This window comes from Lepidochelys olivacea (genome assembly GCF_965140295.1).
Source record: "Lepidochelys olivacea isolate rLepOli2 genome assembly, chromosome: 7".
Taxonomy (NCBI): domain Eukaryota; kingdom Metazoa; phylum Chordata; order Testudines; family Cheloniidae; genus Lepidochelys; species Lepidochelys olivacea.
Window position 1 is genome coordinate 25,330,129 of NC_140417.1, and position 13,334 is coordinate 25,343,462.

At 40.4% G+C, this 13,334-nt stretch overlaps 1 protein-coding gene across 1 annotated transcript in view; it reads left to right on the forward strand.

Annotated features, from left to right (window-relative positions):
- DNAH12 (dynein axonemal heavy chain 12) overlaps window positions 1-13,334 on the forward strand; it is a 172,930-nt gene that overhangs the window by 10,385 nt on the left and 149,211 nt on the right. The window contains exons 3-9 of the mRNA XM_084633689.1: window positions 1,913-2,003; window positions 2,349-2,375; window positions 4,125-4,314; window positions 6,025-6,100; window positions 7,211-7,369; window positions 8,129-8,324; window positions 9,235-9,423. Of these exons, the coding sequence (XP_084489815.1) occupies window positions 1,913-2,003; window positions 2,349-2,375; window positions 4,125-4,314; window positions 6,025-6,100; window positions 7,211-7,369; window positions 8,129-8,324; window positions 9,235-9,423 (928 nt within the window). The remainder of the gene's footprint in view (window positions 1-1,912; window positions 2,004-2,348; window positions 2,376-4,124; window positions 4,315-6,024; window positions 6,101-7,210; window positions 7,370-8,128; window positions 8,325-9,234; window positions 9,424-13,334) is intronic.

The window sequence follows — 13,334 nt, forward strand, 5'->3', positions numbered from 1 at the left end:
CCGAAGCCCTCACCCCCTCCTGCACCACAACCCCCAATTTCATGAGCATTCATGGCCCACCATACAATTTCCATACACAGATGTGGCCCTCAGGCCAAAAGGTTTGCCCATCCCTGCCTTAGACTGTACACTGTGTGACTAGCTTTAAAATAGCATTAATTCCATTCTTGTTAATCATAAATGTACTGTTGAGAAAGAGAAGATGATACCTCTGATTTGTTGAAAGGGACACTATAAAGCTGAAACGTAGTTAGTTTTGAAAAGAAATTCAAAATAGTTTCAGGTACTACACCTGTCCCTGAGTCCCCTTGCCAATGTTTGTGGATTTTATAATCACATTTTTCTACTTTGTAAAATGATTTTTCCCTTATTGATTTGTGAAAGCCCCACACAAGGAAACAGTAAAACAGCTGTCAAATACTTAAAGTAAAGAAACTGAAAAATGGACAACAATCAGTTTTTCCTCTTTCATCTTTTTCAATTTTAAATAATCTTGAGCAATAATAGATGAATAATTTTCAGATGAAGTGTGATTTTTTTGTAAATGGTCTCTTCTAAATTGTGATTATTTTTTTAAAATATTTTATGTATATTTAGAAATTTTGATAGATACACTTATAAATGTCAAATAAAATATTTTAAATTTAAAATGTGGAAGACATGAAATGTTAGGAATAAACCTGTAGTCTCTAAAATGATCTTGTTCTGTTATGTATGTTAAGAATGGGCTTGCTAACTGTAATCAAATATGTTATTGCTATTTTGATTTTTAATTTGTAAACTAGATGGCCAATTGTAATGTGATACCAATACATGAGAATTAAGAAAAATCCACTCTTGATGTTGAATACAGTCCGATGCAACATTAATCAAATAAAGAATACATTAGGTGGGAATATTAAAACGCAATTTTAATGTCAAACTTATTGCCAATGAGTCTAATAGTGATTGACTATTGTTCTAATAGGACATGTCTCCCGTACCATATGTCTACTGCTAGCAAACTCACTGTGCCAGGTTCACCCTCATGGAGATAGGTTATAGAGTGATCTTACAAATTTAGCTGCACTGCAGGAGGGATTCACCTCTAGGAAAGGATGATGGCTGTACTGCTGCGACCTTCTTCAAGAGGGTTTTCTTTGAAAACTGTGGGGGAGGAGAGTAGTGCATGTCTTAACCAGCCTGGCCTTTCCTGGTTCTCAGTTCCCTGGCAGACTGAAATTCTGAGAGTGTAGCCCCATAGACTTATTGTCACTTGGGGGATCTGCAGCCCAAATTGTACTGGGGGATGCATCTGGAACACTGTATACATATGTTCACTTGTCAATGTACAGTATACTCACATTAAGCGGGATGGGGTGCAGTGTTTTGATTGCTAAGATCAACATGACAGGCCAACACCAGTCATCTAAACTTTTCTAATGGCCATTTAATTTTTTTAGTTATTTATTTTTCAATTTATAAATTCATGCAGTAAAAAGGAGAACATGTTTTTAGCTTCTTAACATATTTAAAAAATACAATTAGACTTCCTCAGGAACCTCACTTTACTCAATCATTGACAATGCACAATTGGTTGGGACCTACTGTAGATGCTTTAAAAAAGGGGTAGAAGTAAAAATCAATCAGGGTACCAGTCTGGTGTTTAACTCATCATGTTCAACTTAGAATGAATGTGAACATACACATACACAGACACATACAATATTTTCTTTTGACTGTGACCGAGATATGGGTATCTCACTATATAAGAGAAGAGAGAGCAAGTTGGAGAGTCTTACTCTATAGAGTTGGAATAGTTGGTACACATGAAAAAGGAATTTGCAGCACTTTAAAATGACTGTATTATGTTATTTTTAAAATATTATGTACAAGTTTTTAACATTGTTTCCAACTATAAACTATACTTCAGAATTGACCGGGCTTTAAAAGATTATAAAGCAACCATGGAAGAAAAGTATCAGAGAGTTCCCACACCTCCTGAGCCAGAACTACCTTCTACTGTGAGTTTTTAATTCCTTTTAGCTGTAATGTTTAATTTTGATCACGTTATCTTTGATTTTTGTTGATGATGTATTTAGTCTCTTATCTGCAAATGTTTAGCAAATTAGGGCCTAATCTTGCATTAAATCATAAATAGCTTGACCCATGTGAGTAGTTCCACTGAAGTCAATATATAGATGCATACATGTTTGTAGGGTAGAGCCCTTGAGTAGCAATAATATTTGTTCAGATTGAGAATCAAGATTTATATTAATGTATTAGTTTTCTGATTTGGCTTATCATTATTTCCACTCTTACTTTGATATATGACTTATTTTTGTTATATTTTCATTTTATTTTTATAGATGAACAGTGAACAAAAAAAAAGAAGAGTGAGTTAAATTGTTTACTATTCTTCTTTTCTTAAAAGAGATACTGCATGATTCCTATGCTGAAATAATACAGAAATTGCATGTGTGTGAGGAATTAATAGTGTTAAATTAGGCCAGTTTCTAACAGTTGCCTTTTGGAAGATGTGGCTGTCATGCTGTCTGGAGTGGCTCAGGGCCGTGAGTGCCTACCTCAGGGCAGACTGCCAAAAACAGGATAGACACCCCAAACCGTTGGTATGTTCTATAATTAGATTTCATCAACCCAAGTAACAAATGTGAACTCCTGGATCCAGGGCCGTCCCTAGCCATTCTGGTGCGCTCCACAGCCCCAGGCCTCCATGGGGGCAGTGCAGGGGGGAAACCGCCCCCTAGCCCCAGCCCGCTCTGGTCTGCTCCCCTGGCTCCCAGCCTTGAGGGGAAGGGGGGACCTGCCCCCCAGCACTCGCCGGTGGTGCGGCTGGGAGCCAGGGGAGGGGAGCAGGCTGGGGCCGGGTCGCTCTACTTACTGCGAGGTGAGTGCAGGCCCAGCCCCTGCAGCAGTTCTCAGAGGAGTGGGGGCAGGGCTGGGTCAGAGCAGGGGTGGGAAGAGGCAGGGCTGGAACGGAGCAGGGGCGGGGGCGATGGGGAAGAGGCGGAGCAGGGGCTGGAGCAGCATGCAGCTGCGCAGGGCACCAGGAAATGTGGTGCCCCAAACTGCCTGGTGCCCTATGCAGCTGCGTACTTTGCATATGGGTAAGGACAGCCCTGCCTGGATCACTATAACAGTCTTACCATCGAGTCACAGACAGTCCCCTTAGACTAGAGAGCCTATCTTGCTACCCAGGCAAGCTGGACTTAGTGATAAATGGTCACTTACACCACTGTTTTTCAAAGCTGGGTCGCAACCCAGTACTGGGTCGCAGCATGTAAGGCACTGGGGTAGGGCATGTAAGGGGTGTGTGTGTGGTGCCTGTGGGCGAGAGTTGCATGAAGCCGCTTGCGCGCCTCCGCCTAAGAGCTAGACATGCTGCTGGCTGCTTCTGGGGCGCAGCGCGGTCAGCAGTGCTGGGACAGGCGGGAAGCCTGCCTCTGCACCCTGGCTGCGCCACTGACCGGGAACCACCAGAGGTAAGTCCACACCCCAATCCCATGCCCCAGTCCCCTACCCCAGCCCTGAGCCCCCCAAAACTGAAACCCCTTCCTGCACTCCAACCTCTCATCCCCAGCCCACCCCAGAGCCTGCACCTCCAGCCCAGAGCCCTGACCCCCTCATTCCTGGCCCCACCCCGCAGCCCTCACCCCTGCACCCCAACTCTCTGCCCCAGCGCTGAGCCCCTCCCGTACCCCAAACCCCTCATCCCCAGCTCCATTGGATCACGGGAATCAACAGTTTTCTTCAACTGGGTCCCCAGAAAAAAAATTTGAAAACCACTGACCTTTACCAAAAATCACAAAATATACAGGTTCCAGTCCCAAGAGACCAGTCAATTGATTTTGAAATGAGCATGAAGTGCCTTAGAGGAGGCTATCTATTTTGTTATCAAAGTCACAAAGATGTGCTCCACAAGCATTAGCAGAAACTGAGGCAGGAAAGAGAACAATACACCGTCTCTGAGTAATGGGGCAGGCAAAATTTTTTTACCTGTCTTGGAGCAGCCTTCAGTGTACTAGTTATTACTTTGATAGGATGATAATCCCATTGATACCCTGACTCGAGTGATGAAAGTCTGGTTTAGAGGATTAATGATTGTGATATTATTGTCCTTTCAGACCAACTATCTCTTTATGAAGAAGTGTGTGGAAAGTAATCCAGTAGTCCCTATTCAGCAGCAGTGGCTGACCTCCATGCTCACTCTGGTGCCTCAGTCCCTCATGGAAGGCAAGGACAGAGAATTCCTGGTTGAAGAGCTTTTAGATGAAGTAACAAAGGATTTTGAAATGAGCATGAAGAGATGTGTGGGTAAGAGCGACAAGATACATTATGTTAATATTAATGTATGAATATGTACATGTTATAATCCATTCAAAATGGTGCTGCAGAAAATCATCACTGGGGAAAAAAAGGGATGTCCTTATCTCGAGTTAACTAACTTGAAGTAGTATCGTAGTGAAGACAAAGCAGTTTGTAGTTTTCACCTGAAATAGCAAGATGAGTTAAAGATTATAGAGGCATCTAGTCTTTAACTCATTCTGCTTACTTATGTGAAGGCTATAAACTGTCTTGTCTTTGCTTGGTTGTTACCTTTGATTAAATAATTTCAGTTACTTTACTTGAGTTAAGAACATACCTATTTTCCTACTGAAGACACAACCTTCTTGGTTTATCCCTGCGTTACTCATCATTTTTATGTTAGAGAGCCCTTTTTTCTTGCCTCTTCTATTTCAGGGATATTAGCCTTTATTGTTCATTAATCATATTTTCTCACAAGCACCCTCATCCTTTTTTCCCGTGTTAGTTCTTACGCATGGGCAAGCTCCTGGTAAAAATCTGCAAAGAAACTGTGTTATCCGTCAAATCTCTCCTGAAAACTTAACATCTGTCATGTTGCCTACAAAATAATTGATAACAGCTAGACAGCTGGTGTAATCAAAATTGTCTCACTGTTACTTTGTGCTGCTCCCCCATCTGCTTGTTTTTCCTGCCTGTTGTCTCTCACAATATAGATTGTAAGGAACTGTCTTTTTGTTATGTGTGTGTATATAGTGCCTAGCTTAATGGGCACTATATACACACTTGATTTCTTATCAGGCCTCTAGGTGTAACAATAATACAAATAATATAATAATTTATGTTTGAATTAATTTTCTTCTACTTTCTACTGTTATTAAAGTAAACATTATAAACAACATCATGGTAAGGTGAAGATGAACCAAATAACAAATGCCCTTCTTACTTTCTTTTATTTTGCAAGTTATAAAGTGAGGTGCTTAAAACTGGAACTGAATATTTTTTGTTGGAAATGATTTTTCATAGACATTTCTGAAACTTGTTTTCAAAAGATTTGAAAGTGGAATTTTAAAACTAGATTTTTTTTTAATCTAAAGCTTCCATAATTTTTTTCTGCACTAAAAGTTTCTGAAACTGCAAAAGTATTTGTGACAAAATTTTATACCCAATATTTTTGTGGCTAATATTTAAAAATAATAGGTTGGGTTATTCTTTTAATTTAAAATGTTGTCGGCATGTTCATAGTGTCCCTACTACTACCAATGCTCTTTTGAAAAATGGGAACTTTAATGACCACTTTTAGTCTGGAACTTGGTTTAGAATTTGATATGAACAAGATGGCACTTACGGCAGCAGAATGCCCTGTCAACATACTCTCCAATGGAAGTTTTTTTAAATGTTCTAATTATTTTACATGTTAAGCACTATTTATCCAAAACCTTATGAAGATTAAGGGACAGTTGGATGGGAAAGGAGATTCCTTATTTAATATCAGTTATCCACAAAACATACTTGACAATACAAACTTTTAAAATAGCCTCATCAGGGACCTTTGTGGGGGGAAATATTCTGAAGATTTGAGTGATAGTTAAATCTCCATCATACCAAAGTTTTGGTCCTCTCCAGGGAAAGACAGAGAAAATACCTGCCAGTTTCCGTTTGTGCAAATTAAAGATAGTTGAATTTCCTTCTGATGGTTACATATTTATAAATGCATTCTAGTTCGAAGTGTTCTTGTGAAACCTGATGTAAAAGGACTTGAAGATGAAAAGGAAGGACCGTTACCAGTATCGCCTTTGTGAGTAAATTAAGTTAAGAAATAGCCTAGTGACTAATCACGCTTTAAGTTACATGTAGGCGACTCTTACTGAGATGTATAAACACAATAATGGGATAAGTGGACTCCTAGTATTGATTCTGCAATTCAGCAATAATCAGGCTCTTGTTCCTATATAGCAATTTACATCCAAATGAATCATTAATTCTTTAACATTTTTTACTACAGGGCACATTTTGGCATCCTTGCTCACACAGAGCATCACCCTTCTTCAAGAGTAGTTCTATATGAGGTCAATGGGACTAATGAAGTAAGGTGTTATTCAATATGAATAAGGATATCAGACTCTGGCTCTGATTATGCAAATCATAAAGATCATGTTGCCCATAACTGAAATGTAGCCACCTCTAGAATGAAATGCGGCTTTTCAGTGGTAGAGAGCAACAGTGCACTACACTTTGGGTGTCTCATCCTGCAATCATTGAAGTCGATGGCAAAGCTTCCACTGACTTCAGTGGTGCGGGATGCAGCTCTAAGACAGGAAGTGAAGAATATCATACCCAGTTGAATCTGTAGGGAGATTTAGGTAGAATATAACTCCCTAATTTGGAATTTGACTAGGACAGTGTTCATACAAATACTCTCTTGAAAAGTGCAATGGGAATTTTAATGACCAGTTGTAGTCTGGAACTTGGTTTTGAATTTGGTCTGAAAGATGGCAATTATGGCATGCCCTGTCACATTTTGTTGGTATATTTATTTAGAAGCAAGAGTGCCATTTGCTGAATCACCAGCACTTGCATCTCTCACTCAAATACTAATCCAGTCTGACCCTTCTGAGTTAATAACATCTGATGAAATCACAGTTTATGATGGTGAAACTGTGGTAAAACCAGTTGATCTGAAATAGAGTGTATTATCTCATGGATGAGTGGGCAGTTTATTTACATAACTTCCACTACATTTTGTTGAAGATATGCGCATAACACCCTTTCATGCATAAGTGTGTGTTTGTATATATATTTATTTTATTTTAAAAATCACACTTTTTAGATCTGGAGGATATTTTACTGAAGTTCTTTAATATGTTGTATTGTTTGTTCTCTTCACTTGTTGCTTTTACTTTTTCAGAGGTCTGGATTTTTCCAGACCATGGCATAACAGTTTTATACAAGCAAGAAGTCAGATCCTCACAAACTTGCACATTCTTCATCCTACTCTGAAAATTTTACTGGATATTGGTTACACAACATTTTCCAAATTACTAATAGTGGACTTGTCAAATGTCAGGTAAAATATCTTTTGTTGAATTAAGATTATAAATGTTGGCTATATGAGCAGTGTTTTTGTAGTCAATAAAAATTGTATGAAATTGCAATTTATTTTAATTTGATATATGAATAATAAAATGCTTAAAGTGTTATTTTGGGTCTTCAAGGTCCTATAAGTAGGAAACATCACACTGTAAAACATTTAACATAATTTTCCTACTCTGTGCTGTGCACAAATAGTTTATCTGCTCGTACATTATGAGTAATATCAGTACGTTGGGAGTATGTTCTCTTAGGGCCAGCTCATGAGCAGTAGAACTCAATGGCTAAATTCCCATTGACTTCAGTGGGCCAGGATGTGACATGTAGTAGGATTGATTCCCTGTAGTTTTACCTGAAGAAATTGATATAGTCTCTTCTAGCAAGATTGCTAACTTTAGGGAAACTTCACCAATGCTCATTTCCCACTATTACATGTTCCCTTTACTATTTACATTTGGTTATTTTTCTCCAATCTTTATAGTTGATAGATTCAGTTTTATCTTCCTTACCATTGTTGCTGATCCTGTTCCCAGTATCAGTTCTTCTTTAGTTTTGGGGCTTTTCAATCTGACTGTAAGAGGGCCACTTAGGCTTACCTTTCTTTAAAGAAAGAATAGACTGCATAGTTAGGTAGATATAGTATAGCACTAAGATCCCAGTTCTACACAGTTGTTCTGTTAGATTGTAGAATTTAATTTTCAAATCAGTCCTTCATTTTTCTTTTTCTGGTAAACAGTTTGAAAGGTCCAATTGATTGTGAATCACTGAAGAATGATGTTTCTTTAAACTGTTCAAAAACAGAAGAGAAATTACTGAACACATGGTATCCAAGAGTTGTCAATCTCTTCACCAGAAAGGAAGCATTAGAGGGTGTAAAGTCAGATAAAGTTGATTCTTTCTATAACTGTGTGGCTACACTTATGTCTAACCAGGTGAATATCTTTTGAACCTACAATAGTTAACTTTTATATGTAATAATTTGGTGATTTTTAAATAAGCCAGTTCAATATACCATCTCTTATTTTTAATTAAAAATATTATTGTTAACTCTCCATTGCCTGGCATCCAGTTAGATTAGGAAAATATATTGTCAGATTTTTAAAAAGTTTTCTTTAGTAAAAGACTTAGATAGTATTAAGTGTTTTTATTTTCCCCAAGGTGAATGAAAACTTTAGACATAAAACAGTTCAATAGTCTTTTTCAAGAGAGACAATCACTTGAAACCTAATCAGTTAAAAAAATGAGATAAAATTGATGAATTCCCCAGCCAGTTTTCATGGTTGCAAAATTATATTTCCCATATTTTAAAAAAAAATCCTCTACCCTGCTGCTGTGTTTTAAAACAAACACACACATACAAAGAAGGGAAATTGACTAAGGACCTAGTCGTGCAAATACATAAACATATGAATAATGTTCAGTGGGATTAAAGTTGCTCATGTGTAAGTGTGTTCAGGATCAAACCCTGAAAAAAAATTATAGGAAAAAAGTTGAAACTAATGTATACAAAGGACTTTCAAATGCACAAAGTAAGCAAACAAAAATTAAAGAAAAATATTTATCTGTCTGTCATTTATAGTAATGCTTGGGTATACTAGTAATATTAGTTGTGTTATTGTAACAATAGCAGATAAAAACACTTTGACAGAAGTGGGTGTTACTTTTAAGGGTCTGATCTAATGCCCCATTGAAGTCAGTTGAAGGACTCCTATTGATTTCATTAGACTCTGGGCAAGGCTCAAAGTACTGAAATAAAATGGACATCCTGATTTATTTAAAAAGTGGAAGAGATATAGTTTTCTGTGTTCTCATGTAATAAAGTCAATGTGTGGTATTGTCTAGTTGAAAGAGCTATTGAGAAGAACCGTTGAAGCTTATGTGAAGCTCTTTGATCCTGAAGACAAAAGATGGCTGCCATTGTTTAAGATGGAATTGACTTTTGATGATGAGAAAATGGAGTTCTATCCAAACTTTCAAGATCTGGAAGAAGCCATTCTGTTTATAGTGACCCGGATAGGGCAGACTCTGCAGGTGCAGTTTAATCTTTATTTACCTCCGGAGTTCGTATGTGTAACGTTACAGAGTATATGAAGATGTTAATAATTTAGGATCATATCCTGCCCTGGCCAGAAGAGAGTTTAGAAGCAGAAATGTAGCCTGGTGTATCTTCTCTGCTGCAAATATTCTGCAATGCAGAGCATGATTCCTTATGGCAGTCAGGATGTTGAGCTCTGAGGTGTGTTTTGGTGTGCCTTGGATCAGGAGCAGAAGTAACTTGCTTATGTGCCATCTAATGGTTAGTATTTGCTGCCAATGGCAACATATGCACGAAACAGTCTGAAGAGGGAGGCCTGGATGCCCTCTGTCTCACAGACTATTCCCCAGTGAGAACATTGTGAGCAGCTTGACAAATAGAGTTTGGACCCATAAAACCCAACACTTCTTCTTTGAAGCGCATCCATTCCACTGTAGGTTTATGCACACCTCGTGCACAGTTGTTGGAGATTTTTCCCTCAGCAGTACCTCTTGGGGTGGCATGAGTCCCCTTTGCTGCCTCACACCCCTGCATGCAGGTATAAAGGGCAGAGCCATCCCTGACCCCCATCAGTTCCTTCATATGACCAGTAAAGGTTGTTGGAGCTGTTATCCTTGCATTTGAAAGTTCTACCCTCTTTAGTGTATATAGTACCTGTTGTGTTAGTTTTAGGCTAGTTTAAATTTTTGTAGATAGTTTAGATGAAAGAGTAAGTTTAGGTTAGTATTTAATAGCACAGAATCACAAGTTTCCGTTTTGGTACTGGTACCGGACTCATGCCTTGCTCCTCTTGTTTTAAGACCTATCACTCAGGTGACAAGTCTATACCAGTGAATGACCTGCATCCCAGCTGCCTTGAAAGTCTGGGGGAGGTGTATGTGAGTGACAAAGGTGACATTTGTAGGGGGTTCAAGCTCTGCTTAAAGAAAAAGCAGCTAGACTCAACAATCTGCTCATGGAGCCTGCAGTTTTCCCGTCTTCAGATCCTTCCTGCACAGAGCAGGTACCAAGCATGTTCAAATCTGTTTGGAGTGCTCCCCTTGGTCTGACTGACTCAAGAGGCAGACCTTTGTCAGCAGTAGCAAAGAAGAGGCAATATAAGTCTTCTAAAGACTCAGTACCGGCATTTTCTAGATCTTCAGCGAAAGCAACAAGTGGAGGCAATGACACAGAGGAGTGCTCAAAGAAGAGGCACTCCCAGGCACAGTCCTTAAACCAAGAGGGGTCGCTCACTCCAGAGCCTACGATGGGCCCGTTGAAACTGATGCCTGAAGTGCCAATGCACCTTTCAATACCACAGAGCCAAGAGCTCTTTTCTGGTGCCATCTACGACCAAGGCTTTTGATGCAGTTTAGTAATTATTGAACCTGTCAATACCCGTTTCCCCAACTATTCAGGACTTCTCACCAACACTGGGATCTGCCATATATGCTTCAATGGTTCCGGCTCCAGCCCCGACGCACCATTCAGTACCAGTGGCTGCTACGGTAAGTGCACCTCAGGAGGATTCCATCTAGAGGGAAGCTAGTGATGATCTCGCCAGTTCCTCTATCTGCAGACTTGGAACCGGTCTCACCAGTACTGACAGGGTCAGCTCCTCGTCAACCTGAGGAAGAGGGCTCTTCATCAGACTTTGATGACTTTGAGGTAAACTCTTATGTGTCTCAGCTGATCTGTTCAGCAGACCCCATGCTCAGCATTCCAAGGACCAATGGCCTGGACATAACTGGGTCCCACCTCCATTTCAGTGGGCCTTTTGCTACCCTTGGGGCTTCCCTCCACAGTGTAGAGCAGCTCTACTCCATTCCCACCCTGCTATGTTGGCTGGGCATTGGGAACATCTACAACAGGACAGCATCTGCCTATCTCCAGTACCGGGTCTGGTACCATGCACAGGGACCCGTGTACTTTGGATTCGTCTAGGGAGGAATTGGAGAAGGCTCCACCTCAACAACCCTTAACCTGTTCTTCTCTGTCACCTGAGGAGGTGGTGATAAGAGTCTGCTTCTCCCCTTTCTAATGATTATAAAGCTCATCAGGACTTGTTGAGGAAGATTGGCTGCAGCTTTGGATATCCAACTGGAAGAGGTAAAAGAAAAATCACACAGGCTTGTGGTAGCGGCATTCCTGTAAAAGTCAGGAGTCTTACCTAGACAGCTGGCTAGTAAGAAGCCAGTCCAGATCTCAGATACTGTCCAGCATGGCAACTATACAGTCCACCTTTGACACACTGGGGCTCCTAATCAATAAGCAGAAATCTACCCTGACTCCTGTAGAGAGAATAGAATTTATTGGAGCAGTCCAGGGCTCTACAAAGGCCAGGGCTTTCCTACTAAGGCTGAGATTCCAAACAATGGAGGTCGTTGCTGTAGCTCTAAAGGGACATCCTGTCACTACATTATGAAACTGCATCAAACTTCTAAGGCATATGGCAGTGTGCACTTGTGTGGTGCAGCGTGCCAGAATGTACTTCAAGGAGCTGCAAGATTGGCTAGCTGTGGTGTAGTCATCAGCCTGCCATCATACAGAAATGGTTATTCAAGTACTATTCAGGTCTTGTTCTCCCTGGACTGATAGAACCTTCAGGGGTTTGTGTGGGAGTTCCCTTTGCTTCTCCACAACAGGCAATCACCCTGGTCACAGATGCATCGAATTTAGGTTGGGGAGCTCACTTAGGACCCCTTTCAGATGCAAGGTCTCTGGTCTTTCCAAAATCTAAAGCGTATTAGGGAGCTTTGGGCCATCCATTTGGCTTGCATAGCATTCCTTCCACATATCCCGGGTCAGAATTTCTTGGTGTTTGCCAACAATACAACAGTCATGTAATCAAACAACGCGGGGCCCAGTCCACAAAAGTTATGCCAAGAGGCAACTCTGCTTTGGAATTTTTGCGTTGCCAGTTTTATCAACCTGAACGCTGCTTACCTTCTAGGAATTCAGAATACTCTGGCAGATCACTTCACCAGGTAATTCACAAATCACTATGAGTGGTCTCTTCATCCAGAAGTGTCCAGTTCCATTTTCCAGCTGTGTAGGACTCCCCCTGTTAGCAACAAAAGCAAACAAAAAAGTCATTTTTTTTGTTCCCAAGCAGGCAACAGCCCAGGTTCATTGACAGATGCCTTTCTCCTACCCTGGTTGAAGGGCATGCTGCATGTCTTCCTGCCATTCCTGTCCAAGATCTTGTCTGAAGTCAAACAAGACCATTCTCGCCATATACTAATAGCCCCAGCATGGGTCCATCAGCATTGGGTTTTGACTCTAATAGCCCTATCAGTAAGATTTCCACTGTTACTCCTGCAGGATGCAGATGTGATCTACCACGGCCTCCTACTTCATCCCTCCTGCATGCCCTTCACCTGACAACGAGGATACTTTATGGCTTACATCCTTGGAAGGAGGTTGCTCTAAAGGAGTGCAGGAAGTTCTTCTAAATAGAGAAAGCCTTCAACTAGAACTGCTTACCTTCCTAAATAGACAAGATTCTCCATTTGGTCCACACAGAAAGGTGTTTCCCTGCTTCAAGCTCCTATTCACCATATAATGGATTATTATTTCTGAAGCAATGAGGGTTAGCTGTTGTTTCTGTCAGAATCACCTGGCAGCTGTCTCAGCTTTCCACCCTCCCTTGGATAGCTGCTTGATTTTTTCAAACCTTATGTCCACCAGGGTTCTGAAGGGTTTGGACAGATTATATACGCAGGTATATAGCCTGATCCTCCTGTAGAAATTTAAATTTAGTTCTAACAAAGTTGATGGGTCTTCCCCTTGAGGAGCTGGAGATCTATTTTCTGATACACCTTTCTATCAAGGTGGCTTTCTTGGTTGCTATTACCTCAGCCAGGAGAGTAGGGGAACTGTGAGCCTTGGTATCAGAGCCTCCTTACAGAATTTTTTTTAGAGACAA